The sequence below is a fragment of the Melopsittacus undulatus genome, chromosome 3 (genome assembly GCF_012275295.1).
Source record: "Melopsittacus undulatus isolate bMelUnd1 chromosome 3, bMelUnd1.mat.Z, whole genome shotgun sequence".
In the NCBI taxonomy this organism is placed as follows: domain Eukaryota; kingdom Metazoa; phylum Chordata; class Aves; order Psittaciformes; family Psittaculidae; genus Melopsittacus; species Melopsittacus undulatus.
Window position 1 is genome coordinate 8,949,256 of NC_047529.1, and position 27,305 is coordinate 8,976,560.

General features: G+C 39.5%; 2 protein-coding genes across 2 annotated transcripts; one reads left to right on the forward strand and one right to left on the reverse strand.

The window, feature by feature from the left end:
* Positions 1–332: 332 nt before the first annotated feature.
* Positions 333–24,509, reverse strand: APLF (aprataxin and PNKP like factor). Its single transcript, XM_031047590.2, has 9 exons — positions 24,358–24,509; positions 23,086–23,239; positions 21,534–21,660; positions 18,021–18,199; positions 15,125–15,513; positions 8,798–8,923; positions 6,949–6,995; positions 5,525–5,563; positions 333–1,360 (listed from the first exon to the last, which is right to left on the reverse strand). The coding sequence occupies exons 2-9, from the start codon at positions 23,116–23,118 to the stop codon at positions 1,155–1,157; spliced, it is 1,146 nt and encodes a 381-aa protein (XP_030903450.2). The 5' UTR covers positions 23,119–23,239; positions 24,358–24,509; the 3' UTR covers positions 333–1,154.
* Positions 24,255–26,855, forward strand: FBXO48 (F-box protein 48). The gene is made up of 3 exons (XM_034060384.1): positions 24,255–24,321; positions 24,470–24,900; positions 26,470–26,855. Exons 1-3 carry the CDS (start codon positions 24,255–24,257, stop codon positions 26,629–26,631), a joined length of 660 nt encoding a protein of 219 aa, XP_033916275.1. The 3' UTR covers positions 26,632–26,855.
* The last annotated feature ends 450 nt before the right edge of the window (positions 26,856–27,305 follow it).

A 27,305-nucleotide genomic window follows, 5' to 3' on the forward strand; every position in this document is an offset into this window, starting at 1 on the left:
TCCTGAAGCAACCCTGCACCAGCTAGCAGCAATGGACATCTAATTTAAACAGAGAACATTTTGCCACCCAATTGAAAAGCTTGAGTGTAGTTAGATGTCTGTCTTCAGCCATGACTGAGCAGATGTTCACAGGGGAACAAAGCCACACAAGAATGCTTATCCTGCTGAATTTCAGGATTGTGTCCAAAAACAAGTGCCAAATTCACATGGCTCCAGCCATCTGTCCTGAAACATACTAGAACTTTTTAAACTTACCTTTCTGAAAGCTCAGGGAAGTTGTAAATCCACTGAAGGCAGGATCTTCCAAAGTCTTTAGAAATCAAGAGTCATGGTTACAGGTTTTTCCCACACTATGTTACAAGTTTAATTGTGCAAAAACACAGTCACCAAGACTTTGGATTTGCTGTGAATTGAACATAATTCCAGTGATGTACAGGCACAGCAAATGATACTGCTGTAACAAGAACAAATACACCATAAGTGTTGTGGAGACACCCAAGTGGTTCGATGCACTGAGATACTGTTCTCAAGTGATTTAAACAACCTGTATTTAAGTACTTACATTAAGAAAATCAAAGAAATGACATCTAAAAGGAAAGCCAAGAGCAGAATAATGAAATTTAAGACTACATCAACTTAAAAGAACATTAAAAAACTGGTTTAGACAGATTCCCCAGCAATGGCCAAGTAGGTCTGCAATACTGCAGGTGTGAAGCATAACTCCTCTTCATTCAACACAGTGTATGCATATATATATATATATTTATGTATATGTATTGCATTTCAGCAAAAAAAAAAGTTTTCCTAATGCAGATGCTTCTTTTAAGTACAGGAGGGTGAAGCATTAACAACCTTTAAAATTTTATTTCAAACTAAAAGACACCAGTGGTGTTGCAAAAGAAATAGATGAGGGGGAAAGAAACAAACAAAACTTTTCAGAGCTCAGTCCTCTGGCGCCACCACTTAATGAAACTAGAAACCCCAACAAAATAATACATATGGAAATGAAAGGTTTGGTGAGCCCCCTCACCACCATTAAAATCTTTCTGTAATGCCTACATCACTGAGGAAAAAAATCAGCTTTCAAAGCAGTTCCTGTCCTTGCACATCCATGTTTTAACACAACCAGATCAGACTTCTAACGTTCTGTGCAGCTACATTTTGGTCTTAACAAATCTACGTGCTTCTCGCAAAAGTGTCTCAACATCTTCTTTATCCTTGTCTTCTGAACTTGGCTCCCAGTCAGAGTCTTCATCAATAGGGTCAGACTCCTCTTCCTCATCATCTATAAAGCTGTCATCAAGGTCATATTCATTTGGTTCATCATCACTGGCACCATCTTTCTCCACAGCCCTTTTTCCTGTAAGAACAAAAATGTCATATATTCATGTATCATAAATACAGAACTAGAGACCTTCCAGAGACCATATACTTAGTCTCCCTCCTCAAGAGAAGAAAGAATCAACTAAAGCACTCCACCCAACACTAATAATTCTGGGTCTGATTTTCAAGACTGTCATGAAAAGCTGTTCCATCTCTCTCTGACCTCTACTGCAGCACTTACCCATCTGATCGCTTTAAGTTTTCCTTACTGGCTTTTCTTCCAGCACCTGGAAAACAGTATCAGGCCTTTTGACAACATCTTCCAGTATTTTATACTCTTACTCTGGTATGGCTTTTAACTCGCATTCATTTCTTTCCTGAGCTTCAGGTAAGAGAAAGGAATCTCCTATATCACTCACCTCCTATGTTCTCAACTTGGATCCCTGCTGGATAGTCTATGCTTCCTTTCTGAACATGCGTTAAAGAAACAGCAAAAGCGGAACACTTTTTCCTGAGCTGGGTGCAACCTGTTTTGCAGTCCAGTCTATTCCATCACACTGCTTTCTAAGCTGCTGTCCGTCCAGCTTCTTCACAACTTACATTGGCACTCAAATTGGCTTCTCTCTTCACAGTATTTCACAATACTCTGTATTGACACAAAGACTCAGAAACCTCTGTTTACAAGAAATGGATACTGCTCACAGCATGTTCCTACCTCTTTAGACAGCCTGTCTTGAAGCATTCTTTTAATTGCTCAAAGATGTTGGCGCATTTAAACTCATTCCCCAAGGCAGGGTAATTCTGCAATTTGAAGAAGTCTTACTTATCTAACTTGGCAGTGTCTATAAAAAGCTGCTGCCATAGCAGCGTTGCCTTCTCCTCCTATTTATCAGTAGCTGTGAGCCTTTAACAAGTCTATTTCTACTGCTTCCTGATTTTGGTAGAAGTCCATAACCCTTGTTCCACAAGCCTACTCATCTCCATTTTTCTTACACAATTCATAACTGGCCAAAGTCTATTAATATTCCAATAGTGTTATTCTGCACTTAAGTCATACCTCTGAGTAAACCCATCCTCATTCCTCTTCTTCCCAGCCTCTAATTTTTGCATTCTTATCTCATCTAAAAATAAATCATCTGTATGAGATCACTGACAGGTTATCTATTGAGCAGTTCTTATCATTCAGATGAACTATAAACATGTTTGGGTTTTTTTAACTCAGCTACAGACTCTAGTCCAAATCATCAATGTTTATATTAACCATAAGCATTTCTTAGCAACTTCTTGAAAACTCAGGTCAGAGCTCTGGGCACTCAAGCTGTGTGTATCACAGACAAACAAGAACACCAGCATCTTAGAGAGTCAGATCACATCCTCTATCAGTTACATTTTCCTATTTCACTAGTCCAGAATTACCTTACAGTCTAAGACTTTATAGCAACTCCCACCCAAGGTTATCAAAAGCATTAGTCAAGGTTCTCACAAATACATAACTTCATGGTTGAATTGGCTACAGAGGCACTGAAATACCTCTGAGAACAATGTCAGACATGTGACACAGCCAGTAATGTAACTGAGAAATATCCTGGCCAATATTCTTGGAAGGACCAACTCTGCACCACCTAGCACAAGATCCTGAAAATGCCAACTGCCAATTTCAGCTGTAGTCCACTATTGTTTACCTGACTTCAGGGGAAATCAATCATGCCTATGCTTACCTATACCGGCAGAGTTTCTTACAAGAACCGCAGACCATGGTCCTGCAGAATGAATTATGTCTTGGAGGGAAGAGATCAAAACAAAGATGCTAAATACAGTAAGAACAAAATCCCTCTTCTCAAACTAAACTTATGACAATAATAAGCCCAACACCTGCTTAGCAAAGAAAAGCTCTTCTTCACTTTCACAGCACTGTGGGTGGTATTTTATAACAGAAGTAGGAATTCTGGCAAAATATTACTTCCATGTTTTTCCTACAAATGTACAAGCAGCAGACTATGTTTTTCATTCCTGTACGTCAACAGATTGTATCAATGAATGATGCACATCTTCCCACATCTTTCCACTCCACTTCTTTCCACTACAGTTTAATTCACCCCCACTGCCCCTAAAGCTGCTCATTGGGTACAACTCTGCCTCTTCCCTAGTACTGTAAAGATGACCTTGAAGCTTTCTCTGAAAGCTTCTCCTTCATGTGGGGAGAAGAAGTCTGCCAACTACCCCTTTCAAAGAGTTATATTTGTAAGTGCTTAGCAACTTGCTAGAAAACCTACAATGAAATGTGTAGAAGAATCCTGCATAGCTGCAGCAGATCATTCAGCTAAGTAGCAGCAGTGCAGTGAGGTCATTCAGTAGTAACAGTTTAATACAGCATAACTGACATTTTTCTTCTCTTTCTGCCTTACAACTATTCCCCCCAGTAATTAGCCTTCTATGATTTCTCAGAACATAGACCACATTCTCTACAGGCAATTTGTAATCTGTCTGGTAACAATTAGACTAAAACTGTTAAAATCCAACCATGTCAAATGCCAGGTAAGCAGTACTCTTCTTTTCTTGGCTGGTGGAGTTTAAATACACTTGCACAGAAATTAATGGTGCACTTAACAGTGTAATTGTGCCAAACAGCACAGAATAAAAGTTAATGGAACCCTGACTGTCTGTGATCTTACATGGCTCAGTGTGACTGCCTCAGACATGATGCTGCTGAGCACAACCTTTTTGTCCTCAAGAGAGCTAGGAAACTGGTCAAGAAGACATTGGGAGAAAAGAAAAAATCCAACCAGTAAATGCGATCAGCACTTTAACAAATGAATTCCTTTCTTTCCTGTGTGTAGAAGATCAGTTCTTCCCTGGTTGCCTCATTATAAAATCTTAACCCCTCACTGTTCTTACAAAGCTATTAACAATTCTTACTGTGCTGGAATACACATTTCTACAAGGGAAGAGTGATCAGGTTGAGGCTGGTACTTTGCATAATGGGATGTGGCAAAGCATACAGGTAACAAACAAGCCTCAGAATGTGCTAGTTCACAGATACAATCATATCAAGCATTCGGTGATGGCAAAAGTGCACACATACATGATAAGGAAATGAGATGGGAAAGAAATTTCTCAGTGGAAAGAATAAAAGCATCTTCTTGCGTTCATCCACAACAGAATTGGAGGCAAAACCACTCTGCCTAGAAAACTAACTACAGGTATTTGCACTTTTATTTATTTGCTCTAGAAAGCAGGTATCTCTAACTTGAGGGTTTCTTTAGGAAATGCCCAGCCACACCTTGGTGTCCTCAAGGAAGACAAGCCAGTTCCCACTTCCATTTGAGATGCAGCAGTTCCACTTCCTCATGCCTTGTTCAGGTCAGTGAACGTGAAGATGGCATATCATCAGACTTTCAGACTGCTCTAAAGGCTCACTTTTAAACTGCTTTAGAAAGATAGGAAGCTGATACACAAAAGCAGCCTGGAAACTGACCTTAAAGGGTGTTTAAAACTGGAGTTTATGCACCTGCAACGTGTAAGTGAACACAGCAGCAGCAAAGCAACCTTAGGTGCGCCACTGGTAAATGGGGAGATATTCATCCACAGTATTACAATTTACATTATCGAGATAGACTACAGCTTGCTTGTGCTACTAATAATCCTCACTGACAACAAGAAACTAAGAAGGACATATCTGTAGTTTAACATGAAAGCTGCCCTCAACTCAAAGCCATTAACCTTCTACATTTTAGTCCTAACAAGCTAGTATATTACTTCACAGTAAGTATAAGAAAAGCTCATAAGCATGCACAGATATCACCCAAAAGTTATTTAAAGTTTAGTGCAATGCAGAAGGAATATCTCAATGTTTAAAGAGCAATAAATCTTTACAGGGCAAAGAAATACTGGATTCCTTTCATCCTATTATGACCCCTGAGTAAGGAAGGAAGAATTGATTCAGCCACATGTGTCTGCTTAAAACATTTGTTTGTTTTCTTGCCTGCTTCTAGGGAAGTACAGATATGCTTATCCAGGAAGCCTGGCACAAATTCAATTTCAACACTATTACTTTTAAAAAAGCAAGCTGGGTTTTACTAAAATAACAGCTACTTCAGGTAAATATTACCAAGCATCTCCAGCACTATTAAATGCCGGAAAAGCACTCCAGATCTGTGGTCTCATGCTGATGTGCCCATTTATAACATTGGAATATACTCACCATTTTTTGAAGTTCTTTGCCGGGTTGCTCTTTCAGTTACTAGAGAAAAGAAAGGTGTAAGTCAGGACAGACTACAGCCTAGCACAACAGTTATTCATAGAGTTTGCTACAACAGAACACTGACCTATTAAAATTAATACTGCAATGGTTCTGCTCTATCTACAGGATGAAAACTACTCTGCTGCCCAAACAAATCCAGATGAACTGTTCTTACAATTATGACCCATGCCATCTGCAGACAAATGTCATTAATATTGGTTCAGGGATTCTTTTTTTAAGCAGAAAATTGATATATCAAAGCATTTAAGTATTTTACAGCATTGTTTCCATAAATGCAATTTTCCTTAATAATACCATAATCCAGAATCTTTAAAGTAAAATACCTTGTCATTACATTTCTGTAACTGTTCTGCTCTGAACTACTGTTTACTGCATTGGGATTTCAAGTGGAAAAGATCTCCAAGTCCAAATAATCAAGAAAAAGCACAAGAAAATGCAAACTATCTCTTTGAATTTTTTAAGACCAGACAAAATGTAAACAGTACATTCCCATGTTTTTCAAAAAGCCTGGAATACAAAACAGGAGTAAAAAATTTCTTAATAGAAACTCAGATTCATTTTTCATTATACTCCCTCCAAGCCTCAAGAGAACATATGTACAAAACTTTGTTCTCTCCATAAGAAAAACACTGGTTAAAAATAAATAAAATAAAAAAATAGATGACAGATGCTTGTAATGTTTGCTTTACAGCATCACAAGACTTGAAAAATTATATGCTATCTGAGGATTTCCTAACAAAAGAAAAATAAGAACAAAAAGTAAGTATAAAATCATAAGATATAAATCTTTATAAAGCATAAAATATTTCTCTGTATATAATTTGCTATAGGGATGGGAGAAAAACTATAAAAATAATTTACTGCAGTATCCACTGGAAATGTGGAAAAATACTTCAGTAGCACCTAAATATATTCCCTCTTTTCATTGCAATACTTCAGCTCTGAACAACGGAAGTAGAATACAGAGATCCAGTAATGTCATGCTATACTGTGTTTGATTTTCAGTAACACCTATAACTCACGAAAACAGCCACTTGCCACATAGCATTTTTGTCAATTCCTTAGGTACAAATCAACCAAACTGTGTCAGTTGTGTCTGAGCCAGCCTACCCCTCTTCACTTGAAAAACATGTGTAAAAGTGAGTGCAAGTCTGCAGTGGCCAGAATCCTCCCTGCCACAGATAAGGGCAAGAAGTCACATTTGAGAAAAGCAAGGGTGCAGGGCAATACAGACTAAGCTGCAAATGCAGAGTTATTCACTTACAGTAGATGAAAGCATTTTATTCCAAGTGTTTTTTGTATTTGTTGCTGGGTTTGGGGGGTTTTTCCCTTGACTTTGAGCTGTATTGAACAAATGTTCTTACCTGGAGGTGCAGTGTGCTTGTATTCTAGCTTGTGCTGAGGATTCTTCCTGCAAAGAAGAAAACCATTTAAGCTTGATTCACTACTTTGTTCCACACTTAACAAGACCAAAATTCCTTAGTATTTTTGGTCCAAAACTCCTTGGTATTTTATGAATCATTTTCATTATTTTTAAAAGTAAAATTCTGTGACCAGTGCCTTACTACAACGTCTCAGCTTATAGACTACAGAGTGAGAAAATACAAATCAGGCTAAGAAAGTCTTCCTCTTCTTACAGCATTAAAAAAAAATAGATGTCTGATCAAAACCAAGATATGAGATAGTTTCCAAAGTTGTAAAATTAGATGCATTTGCTCAGTGAGATAAGAACTGATCCATGTGACAGGCTTAAAACTTGAGATTCATTTCTGCAGCTGCAGACATTTTTGGTGTATTTTACAAAATACCCTTGCTGCGAAGACTGCTTCTAGAACTAGTTGCTGATTTATGTTCTCAGTCCTCAGCAGAAAAACCTGGTTTTATCTCAAATAACCTGTGACAAATTCACATGCTTCAACTTGATTTACAATTCTATAGCTACTGCTGTCCCAGAGTAGATTATGTGTGCATTACAAGTGATGGCTATCTGAATAAACAAATGGAAGTACAGCTTCCTACTAAATACAGTGTACTGAAACACGAAGAATTGCCTATTTCAGTGGTTTACTACTGTGGTGAGCATCAGACCATTCAATCCCTACCCAAGGCACAGAGTCTTGATCATTCAGTTATGCTCCCTTCAAATAGTAACCAACAGATAAACACAACAAATGTAACATAAAGCCTCTTCAAATTACATGTTGTTTTGCTGAAAAAATTATCATTGCTTCGTGGGTGCCTTCTTGCCTCTACCCACCACAGAACGAAACACAGATTAAGAAATGATCCATTAATACAGCACAGAGATGTTCTTATCTGGAAGGAAAGAGTTTGGGTTTGGATAAAGCATCTCTTGTACTCCTGAAAAGGATGTTGGTGATTTCACTACTGTTATAAAGCCAGATTTCCCATCCCAGGATGAGAAATTCATCTCATAGATGCTTTTCAGAAGAGAAAACACTTTCTGTGCATTAGCTCAATATAACATGTCTTTTTCTTAAAAGTTACAGTCTTTTTGTTCCATTTCAGAGAGAACACCCTCTTTAGGATCATCACACTTTCTGGGAGACAGAGGAGAAAATGCTTCTGCTCAGGCACAATCTTTATTCACTGCAACTGCTATTTTCAATATACCTCCATAGAAGTGTCGTTGCCTCAAAATACATCCTTTTGTCCATTTTATCAATTACACAGCAGTCATTAAACTCTGCTAAATAAAAGTGTAAACCCTAGATATTTGGAAACAAATGGAATAAAATAATCTTTTGAGGAAAATCTGTAGTGTTTAACAAAAACAGCAGTCAGCCACAAACTGCATTTTATTGCTGTGACTAAATTATGTTTTCTAACAAATCAAATATTAAGAGGTTTTGTACAAAATCTCAACAAACACGTTATCAAAATTTAAGCTAAAAGTTACATATCAAGAACATATAGGCAATAAATTATTGCTTATATAAAAGAAGAACAGTTTACTAGATGTTGACAAGTGAAAATGTGTTTATCTTTAGGTCACTGAGTAGTTTCCATGTTCACCAGCTCACACAGGCTCTGGTGCTTTAAAGGCAAGTCTGTCTGCAGTAAATTTCAGAAGGTTACAGTCAAAATTTAATATCAAGAACTACTCTTTGTTCTATTGTTATTTTGCAACTCCAGAGGAGAACATTCTTAATCTGTAAAACAAGATAACTCATTTTGTACAGCATTTCTTACCTGTAACAAGCTGTTCCATATGGACATTCAGGCCGGTTATCATTGTTATCCTGAGCTAATGTCTCTGTTTCATAATAGTCATCATCATTAGGGTGACTGAACTGCTGAAAGTGAATGGGATTCTTCCTGCAAAAAAAACAAATATTGAGACCTGACTGTTGCATTTAAATACAAGAAGATAAGAAAGGTGTTACTGAATCAGTGACAACTCATTTTTCTGTGGTTACACAAAGACGAGCTCTTAGTATTCAACTTTATGCAGAATGTAAGACCTCCTTTCAGGATAACAGGAGAAAAGTTTCTTCTCAGCATATGCTGCAAAAGAAAGTAAAACACAGATTTTCCTATTTGCCATCAGCTTTAAGTTTCAGACCCCCAACAGACACAATCTACTGATGTAGTCTTATAGCATGAATCTTACTCAGTGGCCAACTTGCTGAGTCACGATTCCCTCTGGAGCTATTGAAATGCCATGGAAAACATTGCTGAAGTCTTAGCTCAAGCTGGAACAGCCAACACACAGCAGCAGAAAAACTGCTGTATTTGAAGACTCCCCACACCCTTGAGGGATTTGCCTGTTAGCTCAGGCTCTATTATTTTTGTTCTGTATGCAAGTTACTGCCTACTTGAATATTTACAATGACAGAGTATTATTCTAGACGGAGCAGTCTGCTGGACATTGCATTGATTATGTTGTCAAGTTTGTCCTGGCTATCACGACATTTCATCTGAAATATCAAATTACAACGATGTACCATACAACATAACTATTCTGTATGTAGTTGAATCACACCAGTGTTAGTGATGACAGCACATTACTGGCATCCACAACTTCTTGCTCTACCACACTTACGCAGCTGAATCCAAGGTGAGCGAGTATTGAACACCAATATACACACCACTGAAAGAACAATTCTGCTTCTGGGCAACAGCTTTGACTGCAACAATACCAGACAAAGCAGCCATAAACATCACTTAGAGAAACGTTTGCTTTATAAAACTTCTGCAAGTGATGTTGAAAAGAACAGAGAATAACACATTAGGACTTCAGGAGAAACCCATGTGACAGACCAAAACATATTACAAAACATTATGTCAAAGTGAACATACTGGTACCAACAGCAAATCTACTTTTCCCCTACGATTTATTTTAAGGACACTTTTTTTTTCAAGCATAATATTTAAAAGCAAGAAATATGAGCTAATTTAATAGTTGATTTTCCAAAAGGCATCCACAAAATGCTTCAGTAATTTACCACACTAATTCACAGAGTGTATAACCTTCAGTGTGTGCAAATTACTTGCCTCAAGCAGGAAGAACAACTTTGAACTGCAAACTACCTACTGCTTTAATTTACACTTGCTACAGCTGCATTTAGAAACACAAAGCCAGAAACACTTATGTAGCCGGCTACATATACAACAGCTCCCACATCCATCACAGGCATTCTTTCCTTTAAATTCACAATGACCTGTTAGGAACTTTACAGGCAACAGCAAATACTAATTTCAGCATTTCAACTACTGCCATAAGAAATAAAAACTTTTGTTACAACTTTTGCAGAATGATTACTTAAGCATTGTGAGCAATACTGGTCATTCAGGCCTCCCTTTTAGGCATCTGAAAAAATTAGGTATTTAGTATTAATACTTTAAATCTCCATTTGCCTTGTATCTTCCACTCAGGAAACTCAACAAGAAAGCTACAGATGAACTCTTCCATACACTGCTTATGAAAGAACCAATGTCTCTTGGATCTCTTTACACAGGTGACAGACTTACAGTCCCAGTCTTTTCTGTTCATTTCTGTAAACGACTGGGTAAGTAAATACAGTTTCATTAAAAATCATAGGATCATAGAATGGTTTGCATTGGAAAGGGCTTTAAGATCATGTAGATCCAACCCCCTACCATGGGCAGGGACACCTCACACAAGAGCATGTCACCCAAGGCTCTGTCCAATCTGGCCTTGAACACTGCCAGGGGATGGAGCATTTACCACTTCTTTGGAGGACCTGTTCCTGTGCCTCCCCACCCTCACAGTAAAGAATTTTACAGTAAAGTAAATCATTGCAAGGCTGCATTTACCAGTCTTTGACAACAGTTTCTCAGGAAACATCACTTCTTACCCCAAGCTCAGACTGGCTGCCTACTTCTTTTCCCATTTAAAAAATGAGTGAGAACAAGTCATTTTAGAGGCTACTTGCTTTGTTTTCTGAATGTATAGAGCTTACTACGTATTAGCAATAGCAGCAAGAATTTTCAGTAATTAGAAACAAAATTCACCACCTCAAAGGGATACAGAAGCAACTGATGTTCTGTGAAATTGTGGATGCCTCATCTCTGGCAGTGTTCAAGGCCAGGCTGGACTGGCCTTTGAGTAACGTGGCCTAGTGGAAGGTGTTCTTGCCTGTGGCAGGACGATTGAACCTAGACAATCCTTAAGAACCCTTCTAACCCAAACCATTCTATGATTGTATTTAATTACTTCCTAGTAAAATACATGTAGCATCATAGTCACTAAGGAAAGAAAGCCTAATAGCTGTTGATTATCCAATCTATTGTATTTCAGGAGATATCCATTTCCTTTAAAAAAAAAAAACAAACAAAAAAAAACTAAACAAAAGGATCTTGATGTATGCTCCCTATCACAGGGCTTCTTTGGACCAGTTGATGATGCTCCTCAAATTATATGTTACGTATGAAGTACTTTACATATGTCCTGCTTCAGACACTCAGGACTATTAGAAACATCATATTTTATCTTACTTTTACTTGGATAATTTGTACTCATTCCACTTCTATGTGTTGTGCAACAATATCCAGCAAAATAAACAGAAGCATAGAAGTGCATCGCTTATATTAAGCAAACATTTTCCCTCCTTGCAAAAATCTCTTCCTTTTATTAAGGGTTTGGATTGTTTGAGGTTTCTTTTCCTGTTTTGGGCATAAGGGGTTTGAGTGGTAAGAACACAACGTCTAGCACGCTGTAAGCTGCACTCCAAAGCTACTCAGTTTCACCACAAAACCTCACTGCACAGGAATATGTTATTTGTTTGATCAAAACGAAATTATGCTCTCACAAAAATCAACCAATTAAAAACTATTTTAAGAATAAAAGTCTTACAACAGTTGCCTTCTCAAACACACTTACTGCAGCTCTGCTTTTACAGCAGCTCTGGATTTGCGTACTTTCCCTTGATGATGCAAAAAAATTATGCAAATAAACGTTACACAAATAAAACTTATCAAGTTCTTCAAAATCAATGCAGTCACCTCAAGCAGAAGTTGCATATTGCCTAGTGAAACATTTCAGTTTTTCATCTGTGCAGCTACTAAAAGATACTTGGAAGCATTTTCTAATGCAAGTTTAACTGATTAGTAACGAATCCCTGGCTCTTCATAATCACATGCAGAGAGCCCTGACATCTTAAGGGCTATTTTTTAGCTGGTAAGGAAACTGGTAGTGAAAATATAATGAATTACCAGCATTAGTTATAAAGTCACAGAATTCAAACCTGAAGTTATGCCACAACTGCATGTAATGTGTTTCCCAGTTCTATATTGAAAGACTAGAAGACAGGACTCAAAACAAGACAGATAGAGGTTTTTGGCTGACAAGCTTAAGGTGAAAGGAAAAATACTTACCTGCATAAACAAGGAGCAAAGCATTTAGAAGAATACACATACAAACCCAAAGGCTGGTTGAGCATGCACCGCTTTGACAGTTGTGAGAAAGCTTTTTACACACCCATCAGCAGAGAACAGGTCTACCACACCCCTTCTATGCAGCCCTTGAAAAGGAGAAGTGGGCTTGGATCTATTTTTAGTTCTAATTTCCTATTCTTCTAACTTTGAAAAACAAGCAGCAGACAAAAAAATGAACACAAGAAAGTGCTGAAAGAGTAAGTTACTTGACAACAAACATAGCCAGATATAATGCACACAGAACACTTGCCTCCTAACAGCAGTTTCTTGCAATGTGGTAAAGCTTCAGGCTATCTCAGAAAGAGAATATGACACTGAAGGACAATGAAAAGAAGCATCCCTGGCGTGAGAGGTGTGCATGAAGCTTGAGTCTTTCAAAAGCAGCATTTTCAAATTAGTAAATTCAGAAACTGAACTATGGGTTACAAGGTTATATCCTAGAAGTTTAAGATGTTAGAGAAGTCTAATAAAATTAATAGGACACTTAATCTTTTCAATTTATGCTATTTTACTAAGCATGTACCAAACATGCTGGAGTTTTATCCAAAACACAATTATATCTTAATATGAGAGTACACAATAAAGACTACAATACTGAAGAGCATGTAGTTATTGGATAAATAACATTTTATGAATAACGAACCTCACCTAGAAAAACAAATCTTTAGGGAAATGCTACGGTTACTAACACAGTACTCATTTAAGATGTTGACTTGCTAGAAGATATTCTTGTTTGAAGACACCTTTTACAAAGTTAAAAGTCATGAAGGAGAAAGAAACCAACTACCTGTTGTACTCAAAGGAACCCTCATTCCTTCACAACTCTAAAACTAGTTTTTGCATAAGAAAAACACTATGGAACAGAAAACTGTGCATACGCTATCAGTGTGCTCCTTCAAAGTATCCACTCACGTCACACTTCAGTACATGTTGTCAAGAATATGGATAACAGTGATTTGCTTTACTCTAACACAGCTATCCCATCAATGCAGAAAGACTACTTAGTGGTCTTGCATCAAAAACAACTATTAAGACAGACTAGAAAGCATATTTCTTTTGCAGCAAACAAAAAGGCTTAGTCCCCTGACATTTCCTGAAGATCAAAGCTGATGGTTTTGATATTTCCTACTTAGAAATATTCTCTGGCAAAGTAAGATTTTATGTGTTTTTTCAGAGCATTCTTTTTTCTTATAAGGCCACACTTTCCAAAAGTATTGCTACCAAATGTTTTAGAATAAAAACCCCAGAAGAAATGTGCACATGCCAACTCCTATTCCATATTACCTGTAATTAAAATCTGCTTTCCTAAACATTAGGAATACTTCATCGTATCAGAGCATTAAATCAGTGTAACCCACACACACAAGGAAAAACTTGTCTGAGCAAAATTAAAGGTAGTTAGAGCAAACTAGAGGCTGCGTTTGTACTACTGAATCAGCTTAACTGCCTAACAAAAAACGTGTTCTCAATCATTGAGGGCAAAAATCGAGGTATGTAACAGAAAGGTACATGAAAAGTGGAAGTCTGATGTGTTCATTAACACAACAGCTTTATGCTACTGATACATATAGATATATATGCACTGACATTCTATGATTCTATATAGTTATCCACAGCAGTAGGCACACCTCACATACACAATAAGCCAACTACTTGTGCTTCTTTGTTTTCTAAATCTCACTGCTTTTTCCTATTGCTCAAGCCCACTGGGGGAGAAGAAAAAAAGAAAAAGAAAAAGAATTGTTAATAATAAGAAGAAATCAGAGGACACACACACACCACTCCTCCTACCCCCCCCCCCCCCCCCCGTTTTCTGGATTACCCTTATCTTTTGTGCTTATAATGAACATGGATTATCTACAGCTCAAAACTTTCTCCTAAATGTACTTGTCAGGTCACTGGTCATTTGCTAGCACTCAGCACTAGTGGTTTTGAACTTCATTGGAATATTTGTATCACACAAAACATTTCTATATTTCACCATAAATTGAGAGGTAATGAGTAACAGAAGAGATAGTTAAAAAATACTGCTCTTCACTTGAAATATTACCAAAGACACTAAGCAGAAAAGGGTTAATATGGAGTTTGCAAGTATTCCTTGTTCTGGTTTTAGGTGGAGGACTGAAAGCTTAAAAATAAATAGGGATGACGATAGGTATTTAAAGTGTTCAGATCACAAAGCATGTAATAACTTCAATAAATACAAGCATCTTCCATAAAAGTTTCATTAATAAAACAAGCCTGTTGCTCATTTCAACCACCTACACCTCTTCTCCCTCCAGTACTTGTACCATACACACATGGGTTTTAGTTGTTTTCTTTTTAAAATGGACCTTTTCTTCTTACTGTTTATTTCCTACACCACTTCATCTTTTAATTTGCTGAAGTACTTCACTCCTTGTTTGGGTTACATTAACAGTTACCTGCTAATACAAGACACCCTGGCTCCTCCTTTCATAGTTTAAAAATTCTTGTTACACCATTTGCTTCTCATCAGTCCTCTTTTTACCAAGTTTTATTTTCAAATCAAAGCTTGTAACAACTTTACTGTTTCCTCTTCCATAGCTAATACATTACTTCTTAATAACAAGCCTTAAGCTAGTTTTAATTTTGCTTTACCTGTAACAGCCTGATCCATACATGCAAGGTGTCCTCTTATGCTTGGTTTGTCTGGAGCTTTCTGAAGCATCTGCACTTCTGGGTGAATCAGAAATTTCAGTCTCATAATCCAGATTTGCATCAGGCTCAAGAATCCCTTCCTGGGCATCAAAATTTTGGGAAGTCCTGCCCCAGTGAGCTTGGTGGCTTGTGGAACCAGTAATGGGCTCTTTGTTTTCTGTTTCCTCAATTCTATTGTCTTTACTGGAGATCTGACCTACTTTTGTGGACCGTTTACTATTCAGCTGCCTATCATTTTTTTCCAGAGAACTTCCATGTTTTTTTGTTCCAGTCTTGCCATTTCCTTCCATGTTTCTCATGGTATTCTCAAGAGGAAATCCAGATGTATTCTGTGGAACAAGGTTATATTTTGAAGAACCTGAAAATTTACATTCTTCAGAATTAAAAGCTTTAAGGTCAAACTCTGCCTTATTATTTTCAATATAAGAGAATCACAGAACAGCCCAGGTTGGAAAGGACCTTGAGAGAAAAGTCTGGTCCAGCCTTTAAAATCTTCTGCTCCACTTCCCAAACTCCAGTTAGCTGCTAAATACAGCTGCTTAATGAAAGGCTCAAGTGAAGTACACACACACAAACATACACTTTAAAGAACAACTTATCCAAGAGCAACCATCCTCTGCTCCAGTTTCCTCACATTGGAGTCAGGCTCCTCTCTCACTTCCTCAGCTTGTGAATAATCCAAGGACTTTAGTTTAAAATATTTATTAGAAATACTGTTCCTGAAAAATGAATCAGGATTATATGTGTGAAGATATAGTAGGATCTAGAAAAACACACATTTCAATAAAAGATTTCATTTTAACCCCTTAAGTACCAAGATATATGGAATATATATTTCTCTACATAAAATATCATATGGGAGACCCATGGAAATTCATGATTTATACGTTGAGCTTAATCCCACCACAATACATCTTAAATGCATCAGATTGTGACTCTCAATCATAAAAGTCTGTCAGTAAATATCATCAGGCAAAGACTTCAGTTTTGACAAGTGCTGCATTTTAAATGTTGGTGCAATATACATTTACAATAAGAGATGTGTGCTTTAAAAAATAAGTATATGAGATACACAATGAAGAAAGGAACACTGTCCTAATAACTGACACATTACCTGAAAGCATACCTATACTGAAGGCTGAGCTACTTTAAAACATTATAGAACTATTTTAAGGTCTCTGCTTTCTACAGTTTATTATCTTAAGTTCCCCTCCAGTAAATTTATACTTAGTTTACACATGTGTTTGGCAGAGCTTGAAAATCAGCTGGTGGTTTCCTATTTTATTTTGTTCCTTTTATTGCAAGCCCCATAAAATGGTTAACCAAAAGCAGAGATAATTAGATTTGAGATAGAATGTGATTAAGAAAGAACAAAGTCCACATTAGTATCAACTGATCCTGAAAGCAGCATATTCAGTAATTCAACTGGAGATAAAAGATAACTTACTGAGACTGACAAAATCAGGCTCAGCAAACAACTGCAGCTTCATTAACAAAAGGAGGACTAAATTAATTTGCCACTCCCATTTACAACTTGCCTACTACACACTTCAATCCACTGCTTCTATTGCATATAATGAGACCAAACACTTTCACATTTATTAGGTACTAATTAAAACCAGGTTGCAATCAAGGAAAACCGAAGCTATCAGCACTGCTGGCCCTGGTTCTAGCTCGTATGTGATCTCATTGCCACCTGGCGGCTGCTGGCCCTGGGAAGAATTAACACCCTTTTTACTTCCTACTCTTTGGCAGGTATTCTCAATCACCTTAAATATAACAGCAGGAGCATGATTCTGATATCAAAACTCCTGTCTTATAGAGCTGTCTCTTATTAGTACTTTTGCTTGTACTAACCCATTATTTTTTCCTGCAAAGCTCTGAAGGCAGTATCTTACACTGCACTTGGGATAAAAATGACTAATTATTAGGAGAAAATAAGTAAAGCTTTACACTTAAAAACTGCAAAATGAAGTAATTCATTATGTAGTCACTCACCTTGTAATTTGACAAAGAGAAAACAGCACTGCAGCTAATATTAATGTAGCTAGTCAACAACAAAGCTCACTGCTCTTTTCAGATAAAGATACCACTATGTAACAGCAAAACCACCCTGACAGGGTATGCTCTCCATGTGTAGATCATTTCAACTATCCTTAAGCTTAATTAAAAAAACAAAACCAAAACCCGAATAGTTTTCAGTGTCAAAAACAATGATGCATACCAAATAACAGTATTTTATCAGATCCTAGAACAGATCCAGGCAATTCTAATGCTAGAGATTAGGAAAACTTCCACAGCTTATTTTGTATTTCAGGGGTGGTTTTTCCTCCTTTTTTTGGCTCAGATTTTAAGATAGTGGCATAAGCACACTCCATGCTACCTTTCTTCAAAACACAGCAGTTGCTGAGCCACATACCCTGATTTTCTGATCATAAAAGTTCACCAACTACAATGGCTCTAGTATGGACAAAATCCAATGTTGCATTACATCAGTGTCATACCATCACCTGTCCCTAAAGAGTTTTCAGAAAGAAGAAACCACACACCAAGCCACTCCTAGAAAGAGTACATTGGCCCATGTCTTCCAGCCTCTTACTCTGAAGCTGAAAGTCTGGTATTTCTATCGGGACATTTGTGGCCTAAGTCCCAGATCCTGAGAAGAAAGTGTTAGAAACCCAAGACTCTGAAGGCTTCCATGATCCTTGCCACAGACCTGGCCAATGGACTGGCATTTCAAAACAACTGCTAAAGAGCAAATCACAAGCAGAACACATACTTCTGTTGTAGACCCAACCTTCAACATGACGTTGCCATCTGCACTCTCAATAATTACCCGAGATGAAGGAACACGGGTGGAAAGACAGCTTCGTTTCTTTTGATCTTCCTTTTCACCTTCAAAATCCTCTATAGTTTCTTCAGAAGCTGACCTTTTTTTCTGCTGCGCATTTACTTCTGATTCTAATGACTCCATATTACTTTCTCCCCATCTTTGGCCTTTTTTCATTCTATTACCTTAAAAGAAAAATAAAAGGGTACTTTTAGAATGCAATTTTACAAGAAAATCCTTATCCTGTTAGAAATCTAAAGCCACAGCAAAGGAGAACACTGAACATAAGCATGAGAAATAGCAGCAGCTGCGCATAGGCTGTTTCAACAATATGTATTTCACTTCCCACTTATAGGAGTAAAAAAAATGTCATCTTAGAATAAAACAGATGCTTGAGGGGAAAATTTGGGAGAAAACAATAAACACATGGCAAAGGATATTCTGGACTGAATTTGGAGGAAAATACTAAATACATGGCAAAGATTGGTCTGGACTAACTGTATCAGTAACACTGGCAATTTCATTTACACAAGGGACACTCATCAAGTAAACCACATGTCCAAGAACAACTTTTACCACAGATGTATCATGTAAGTATCACTTCAGACTACCAGTTTATACAAGCAAACACCAATAAGGACATGGCAAAATCAGTGTATGCCCACTTGCCTAGTCAACCACATAATGGCTGATTATTTCATCAGAATAGTATGTAACTATCAGAATAATAACCAATATTTATTAGTTACAATAGTATGTAACTAATCAGAATAGTAACCAACAGAAAGGCAGCAAATATTGTGCCTCTCTTTGGAAAGCTTCACACCTCAGAAAACTGTAAGATCTCTGTACTGAAGTAGTATTTTCTGGATACACAGCTGGGAGACACCTAAGGCTGTTGTCCTGGTTTTCTTACAGCTCCACCTGCTGCGAAATGCATTCAGAAGGAAGATACTTGATGCCATTTTGCATGACTTCAAAATCTCTTCCCCTTCACAAAATACTGACATGCCAAAGTCATGTGTATGAAACAAGGACTTTTCCAAATTTTAACACCCAAATTCAAAACCACAGATTAGCCTTACCTTTCCAGTAGAAGACAGACAAAAAAAAAAAACGGCAAATAAATGAAAGAGCAGCCTTTTAGTTTTGCTCTCAACTTTTCTACCTTCCCATCCAATACAACCCTAAAAATATGCAAACTGTTTCACAATTTTAAGGGAGTATTTCAGATATACAGAAGAGATTAGCTGTTTTTTTACAGCAGCCCATTCTAAGCTAGAATCATGATTTCACATAATGGTTTTTTAAACAGCTCCAATAGTGGTTGTGTTTCTACCTTCTTCAAGGTCAAGCCTTCAACAGCATACAACTGTTGCCTGTTCCCTCTGTCCTGGCTTATAGCCCAGCTGGTATGGTAATTCAGTACCATGTAGCAGTTCGCTCACTCCCCTCCTTTCCTCCTCCCACTCCTGAAGCAATGGGGAGGAGAATCAAAAGAATGTAACTCCCATAGACTGAGGTACAAACAGTCCAGTAACTAAGGTGTAACACAAATTACTGCTGCTACCACCAATAATAATAATGATAAGGGAAATAACAAGGGAAGAGAATACAACCACTCAACACCCGCCAACCGATACCCAGCCCGACCCCAGCAGTGATCTAGCCCTTCTGGGTAACTGCCCCCAGTTTACATCCTGGGCATGACGTGCTGTAGTATGGAATACCTCTTTGGTTAGTTTGGGTTGTATCCTGTCTCAGCTTCCCCTCCTCCCTGGCCGAGCATGAGACTCACAAAGTCCTTGGTCAGATTAAACATTACTGAGCAACAACTAAAAACATTGGTGTTATCAGCGCTGTTTCTAGGCTGAAAGTCAAAAACACAGCTTTGCACCAGCTACTGAAAAGGAGAAAAATGACTGCTACAGCTGAACCCAGCACACCCTCACAGCTCCAACTCAGCTCCTACATGACCAAAACCTTCAGTCTTTGATACAAGCCTTATATGCACATATATACAGCACTTGCTAAAAACAAACAAACAAGAACATAAACAAACCTCAGAAAACAACCCAAACATAAAGAAAACAATCACATTGGACTCAGCCAGTGGAAGTCCTCTTGTAGATGCAATTTTTACATCTGAGGCAGTAAGTCAGCAAGGAACAATCTAGGTTTGGAAAGGGAAAGAAAGGCAAAAGGAAAAATAAAAGACAGTTTCTCAGAATTAGCTTTTGAGGAAAGGAACAGGTAGGGTGTTCACTGGCATACGACAGACGTTTTTAAAGCCACTATTGTCCAGGTCAATCCACCCAGACACTTGCATTTACTGTAGGAGATAAGAAGCAATTGGTCAGACACTGTATGAAATATTTCTGCAGGCCTGCTTGGACATCAAGAGCCAAATTTCTCCATACACCAGCTTAGCAGAAATAGAAGATGGGGAGAGAGGCATTAAGGAATAGCTGCAGGACACAGAGGAGCAGACAGGCACACATCAACCACAGTTCATACACTGGCTACCAGAGGAAAGTCAGCATCTAAACCACCTCACACCTCACCACATGACTGCAAGCAGGGTGGAGCACACAGAGAATGACAGAAACACTGGGGTAGAACTGTTAATGTACATATTCATTCTCCTCTCATTTCTTCAGTCCTCCACTTCCACCAATAAAAGTCATCAGAGCAATAAATGCCTTGTGGCAAGTTTGTGACAGAATGTCTAATGGCAGTTTTAGAAGTCATAACAAGCTCCCAGGACCAAAGCCAAACATGCTAGAAATTTTTCTTGGGATTGTGCCAGTGTGGCACCCCTGTGCCTCCCATTGATAGTGACTGAACACAGTTATTTTGATGCTGTTACTGCGGATACACAGCAGCAGGATGTTATCATACATTCAGCAATTTCCTTTTGTGGAAAGGACGAGAGGATATGCAATTCTATTTTGGCCTCATATTGGTATGAAACAATACAGAATATAGTTACTATATAGAAACCGTTATGAACTTCTCCTCCTAGAAGTAACTCTGGGCTAAGTGATCAAGTTGGATGCAGTCACAGTTAAAAAACTAACACAGACAACCATCAAAAAAAAAAACCAAGCAAAACTACCTTTAAGACCTGTGAAACTGGAAGAAACTCAATTTAGAAGGGCAACACATCAGTGACCTAAACGTGGAGAAGGCTTGGAATTAAAGGTACAGAAACTACATAGAATTTGTAAAGCTTATAGGAAAGGGTGTCAGAAGACAGTGTATTACCTGGCATTAAAAAGAAAACAAAAACTAAAAATGGAACATAAAATCAACTGATCATGAAGAACTCTGTCACGCCTATAGGACTGATGAGAAAGGAGGTAACAGAAGTCAGTCTCTGTCAGCAGCAAAGGAATGGAGCATGGAAAGAGAAGTAACACATTAATACTTTCTACTACCACCATTATAGTTGAGGAAAATTATAACAAAGCACAGAAATGGATATTGGTATGCAAATATACCACACGGCAAACCTACCTCCTTTCGGTACAGGCTCAGAAATTCTCTCAACCAGGAGATCTTTTTCCAGCATCCAAGATGGAAGCACTCTCTTTCTCCAGGTAGATTTTGACTGTTCACTTGCATTATCATCAAAAGGAGGAGCCTGAAACAACATCTACTGTTCAGTACCTTTTTCCAGTTACAGAAGAGGGGGAAAAAACCTAAATCACAAGTTTGTACCCAATTATGTCCTTCAAACACAGCCTGGCTAACTACCTGCTTTTTGGATGGTGCCAATTGCCTGATTTTTTACATTTTTTTTTCTACTCCACTTAGAAAAATGACATCTGTAGAAACATGAATGCAGGAAAAAAAAAACAACCTCCTCAGACCTTTGGAATAAATATCTAAAAGGCTACAAACTGAAAATTTCAAAGACGAGCTTTACCAGCACCTGTCTTGGTCTAGAGTTTCCACATGTAAAGATAAGAGAAAGAGCAGGTTTAACAAATGCCTGTTTGTCAAAACAGGCAACCCACCCCCCAAAGACCCAAACAACCAAAACCCCAACCAACCAACAAGGAAAAACAACAAAAAAGTCTTGCTAGCATTCTTTCAATTCCTTTCTCCAGAAAACAACCACACTCTAACTCATCTGTGTAAACAATGTAAATACATCAAAATCACATTCAGGACATACTTATTTACTCTAAGTCATTCCATCTGCTTCAATCTCTACTTACTACTCAAAGGTATCTATCACAGAAATCTCAGCTCAGTAACTGCTGACATTTCATTACCTTTATGCAGATGTTGTTATTATCTACTATACAATGATGTTGATCAGTTTATTCCTTTTAGCACTATGTTGGTAGACACACAAAAGAAGAACCAAGGAGAATCCTACTGGCTCCATATACTATTTATCAGACTGTCTGAAAGCCATTTGACTTGGCAGTGTTTAAAAGGGGAAGAAAATTCTTGCTTTGAAAACTCTGTTTTGCTGGACAGCAAACTGGCTGCCAGGGAAAAGCGGGATGCTTCTTTCTGTGTCTGGATGGATCTTGACAACACAACTCCATCACAACTGCACAATTCAAGTGAAATAGGCCACTAGTATGCTACAAACAGATATTATTTGTTGCCAGCACAAAGCATCACCACAGTCCAACACTGCAGATGCACATTTCAGAGGCTTTTAGGCTGGTTGGAAGAACAGGTATTCATTCCTCTAGGCCTTTGCAAGTACCAACACAGACCACAGCCCAGACCTGGACTTTGCTCTGTAGTACTGAACTCAGCTACAATATTGTTAGGTCAAAATATTCCTGTAGCAACAGCAATTTTTGTATATTTGAGAGAACAAATTATTGCACCATAATTATCATAACCATAAATACACAATACAAATATATTCATATACCTGTGTAGCACACAGTCCTAATCAATAAAACAACAGATATTTTGAATCTACAACTTTGTCGTAATTTACTCCTCAGAGAAGAAAAGAACTGGGTTTAGAAAACACAACACCTTTCAACACATGCCTACAAATGATAAACCTTAACTTAAAAAATTAAGCACCCACCGAATGTCTGGAAGTAGCAGCATTTTTTGTCATTTTTGCAGCTCCCTGTACCTCAGGGTTGGAACAAGCTGGTTCTATTAACAATGGACGACAAGATGTCTCAACAGGGGGAACACTCGGTGTTTCTTAGGCGTCAGCCTCCTGCGTTTTTTTCCTGACAAAGCAAAACAATTGTTATTCAAACAAATATAAACATGTGCTTTTTACTCAAACACAGAAGTTGGTCTGAACGTTGACATTAATACACTTCTAAACTGAATGTAACATACTCTTACATCAATTTGCAGAGGAAACAAACATTCCTTCCTTTCTACCTTCCACTAGAAATATCCTGAACAAAAATGTTCCAATCCCTGCTGACCTCCACTGTAGTGATTTGGGTTTTGAGTATATAATTTATACTAGTCCCTGCCAGGACAAAACTTTGAGAAAGCTGAAATCACAGCTTAGAATTTTTCTGCAAAGCTTTGAAAGTTCCCGGAATTGGATTCTACAGTAAAAGTGAGATAACACCACTGAGACCCAGTTTTCAGGATCAGCCACACAATGAATCCAGCACTTCTTGTAACTAAAGGTTACAGTTCTGCAGCTTTGAGATGCCATCACACACTCAAGTGCTGGGTTTAAAAGCCTCAGTTCAAAGCCACCAAAACTGCAACTGTTTTCCCTTCAACCCTTTACCCTTCCACTCGACAATTCACACGAAAGCTCACCTACTATGGGCAGGGACACCTTCCACTAAACCAGGTTGCCCCAAGCCCCATCCAACCTGGCCTTGAACACTTCCAGGGCAACCACAGCTTCTCTGGACACCCTGTGTCCGTGTCTCACCACCCTCACAGTACAGAATTCTTTCTTGCTATCTCGTCTATATGTTTAGTTCCTGCTGCATGCACTGCACAGCACCACTCGGGAGCCGCTGCCGCCCCGTCCACAGCTTCCTGCATTACAGGCCAGGATCAGTTACACATCAGTTACACACTGATGGGCCACGCTGTTCGCTGCCTCCCGAAGAGGAACACAAGAGACCAAGCAGTGCCCCACACAAGAGGCCCCTCCAAGAGGTGACGGTTCTGCACGGGCTCCAGCCTTGGCGTGTGCCCCTCTGAACACGGTGCATCGAGATACAAAACCACCCCGACCTCGGCCGGGAGCGGCAGGGCCAGTAGATGCGCCCTACACCACACGGCCTGCGAGGCGGGGAAGGCCGCAGCCCGGCCCCTCGGCGATGTACTGGTAACTCGATGTGCTCGGGAGAGGGACCGGCCTCACCTCGGTGGTACCGGACGGGGCAAGGCTCGACCGCAGCCACTACCGAGACTCGCCTGAGGGTCCCGGGCGCGCCGGCTGATGACGTACAGACGCTCCGTCACATGACACGCAGCGGCAGAGCCGGGAAGCGGAAGGGTTCGCCTCAAACCACAAGCACCGCACACCGAGACCCACGGGCACCCCAGCGGGCAGGATCAGCGCCATGCCGGAGGGAGCGGAGCCGGGCCCAGGGGCCGCGGATCACCGCAGCCACCGGCGGTGACAGGCGGTGCCCTGCCTGCCCCGAGGCTGCGGGGATGGACGGGGACCCGAGGAGGAGGAGGAGGCCCCGCTGACTTCGTGGTTCTCCTCCCACCGGAGGTCAGCTCCCGGATTTTCAGCGTCCTGGACGTTGAGAGCTTGTGTCACACGTCCGTGACGTGCAAGGGCTGGCACCGCGTCATCGAGAGCAACGACCGCCTATGGAGACACCACTGCCTGAGCGTGCGGGCTTTGTGCCAGCCGGAGTTTGACTGCGACCGAGGGAACGGGTATTCCTGGAAGGTAAAGGGAACGCCAGCAACGAGGCTTCTGGGATTGGCAATAAAAGCGTGTCAGATTACTTCAGCTCAGCTTATCTGCCCCAGGGTAATGGGAGAGCCGCTGTAATCACAGCATGGGTCAGTAGTGCATCCCAACAGCTAGACATCTGGTAAAATGCACACAGTGATGAGTCCAGGCGGACCTGCTTCCTGCCCACGACCACATCTGGCCAGCTGAGATTGTTCCGTTTAGTTCTCACCACCCCACACAGCCTCAGCACTGATGCTGTGGATGCCCCATCCCTGGCAGTATTCAGAGCCAGGTTCGACAGGGCTTGGAGCAACCTGCTCTAGCGAAAGGAGTCCCTGGCCATGGCAGGGGGTTGGAACTGAATGAGCTTTAAGATCCCTTCCAACCCAAACCATTTTATGGTTCTCTGACTCATTCCGTCAAAGTCTGCACAGCCCTAGCATGGAAGAAAGCCCACATTCCTGTAGGCAGGGCTGGGGGGTAGAAGACAACATACCCCTACTTGGCACTATGTGCTCTCTGGTTGTATTTGGTGGGAATAGTTCCGGTGAGGAATGACTTCCCACAATTGCATCTTGGATAGCTCTGCTTCAGTACACCTTAAGCAACATGCATCCAGGAGGAAAAAAAATAATCAGTTTAGAGACAAGGAAACAAGGAGAAGCTCCAAGAAGCTGTTTTGAAACTCTCCCCACACACACTCCCAGTCACAGCTGCTTTGAGGAGTTCAGAGCTGATCACACTGGAAGATCTGTCACAGCCTGCAAGCTGAGGTAGATCAGGAAGGGAGAGGTTTCACAGTTACCACTCTGGACCAACTACAGCGTGATTCCCCACCTTGTTTTATCTGATGTGTTTAATAGCAGGGGGACCATGGAAGGGTGAAAAGAGAGATGCAGCAGCAAAAAAAGGAAAACCCAAACCCAAAACAACCTAGTTCTGGACTCTCACATGTAGAGGTGTTTCAGTATGAGGCAAAGCCATGAGCAGGCAGTGGCTGCCTTTTGAATGTACAGGTCTTGCTCCTCTTGCACAGGAATTTCCAGAACTACCTGTACTGATTCTCTATCTTATCTGGTGGGGATTTGAAGTAGAAGGAACAAATACACAGAATCAGCATCTTCTTGCACTAAAAGGTTGAAGACAGTTTTCTTGCAACAAAAGGTTGCACTAAGGGCTGAAGAGAAGAAACCAGCCAGCCTGCATTAAGAGCCCAGATAAGTTAAAGGTCACAAGTAACCTCAATAGGAAGAGAAAGGGAAAGGCATCTCTTTTAAGGAGTAAGGAAGAAGATGAATTCCTGGTTTAGGGTTTTCATCTTTACTTTCAAAGAATTAAAGCAAGAAGTGATTCTCCACCCAACTTAGAACAGAAAAGCTGGAAATAGATGAAGGTCTCCTTCTTGGTAGCAGCATACCTTCCTGGGCTTTGTCTAGATATCCAAAGACACATTTCAAATCCTTTTTCTAGCATTACCCTTCCGATGCAAAAACTTACTTGCATTGAATGCAGCTGAAATCAGTTCATTTCCAAGACTTGAGTTGCCTGTTTTTCCATCAGATCACATTACTGAGAAACTACTGGAAAAGCAAAGTGAAGCAAGAATGGCTGTGTGGGAAATACAGCAACATTCCTTCACGGAACAGCTTGCCAGAGAAAAGCATGTATCCCATGGATGTTGATACAAGGGGAGAAATCCTGGAAGCAGAACTTGAGAGATGAGAAACCAGTGCTTGTTTGAACAAGAACCTTCTATCAATAGCTCACAGACTGCCAAACTGTAAATATTTTGCTGTTCAAAATCAGTTGTTTGCAAACACATGACGAAACCTTCTAAAAAAAAATTATACATATTTTTATTTGCACTTTATCTGATTATTTTTTCTGTAAAATTCTAAGCAAGACTAAATATTCAGCTGTTATTTTATATTTGTAAATTTAATGCTCTGCCGTATTGTCAAAAAGATGTTGATTGCACTTTTTATTTCAGTTTGCACTTCTTATTTTGGAAGAGATGACTTTTAACAAAAAAAAGTGTGTTTGACTTGAAGTGTATTGTACCAGCAGCACAACATGAGAGCCCATGGAGGCAGGCTGGGGAAGGGGCAAGTCTAGACCTTGGAAAGAAAGGGACAAGGCAACCACCTCAGGATCAGCTGAAATCCCCACTGTACTGAGCCCTTCTCTGAACCTGTATCCACTGATGAAGTGTGGAAGTGTCAGAGTTCAGCAGTGCTACATTTCCACTGTGGGATTTCTGGATTAGAACTGATAGATCCAGGCACCAGGCAGGATTGAAGCAGCCACGTAATTTACAGCCTCTCTGCACTTCAGTCATGTACATGAGGAGGAGTAGAGCAGAATTTACTACTTTAAACAACTCAGATAACCATGAG

Bases quoted from the DNA above. Each gene is read 5' to 3' on its own strand.
- APLF (XM_031047590.2), bottom strand. From the start codon at position 23,118: ATGACAAAAAATGCTGCTACTTCCAGACATTCG. The intron at 8,924-15,124 runs GTAAAGCAAAAT...TTTTTTTTGCAG, and splicing joins TATGGATCAGGCTGTTACAG to GAAGAATCCCATTCACTTTC. The intron at 1,361-5,524 runs GTGAGTATATTC...TTGTTCTTACAG, and splicing joins GCAAAGAACTTCAAAAAATG to GAAAAAGGGCTGTGGAGAAA.
- FBXO48 (XM_034060384.1), top strand. From the start codon at position 24,255: ATGCGCCCTACACCACACGGCCTGCGAGGCGGGGAAGGCCGCAGCCCG. The intron at 24,322-24,469 runs GTAACTCGATGT...CATGACACGCAG, and splicing joins GGCCCCTCGGCGATGTACTG to CGGCAGAGCCGGGAAGCGGA. The intron at 24,901-26,469 runs GTAAAGGGAACG...TTTTTCCATCAG, and splicing joins GGAACGGGTATTCCTGGAAG to ATCACATTACTGAGAAACTA.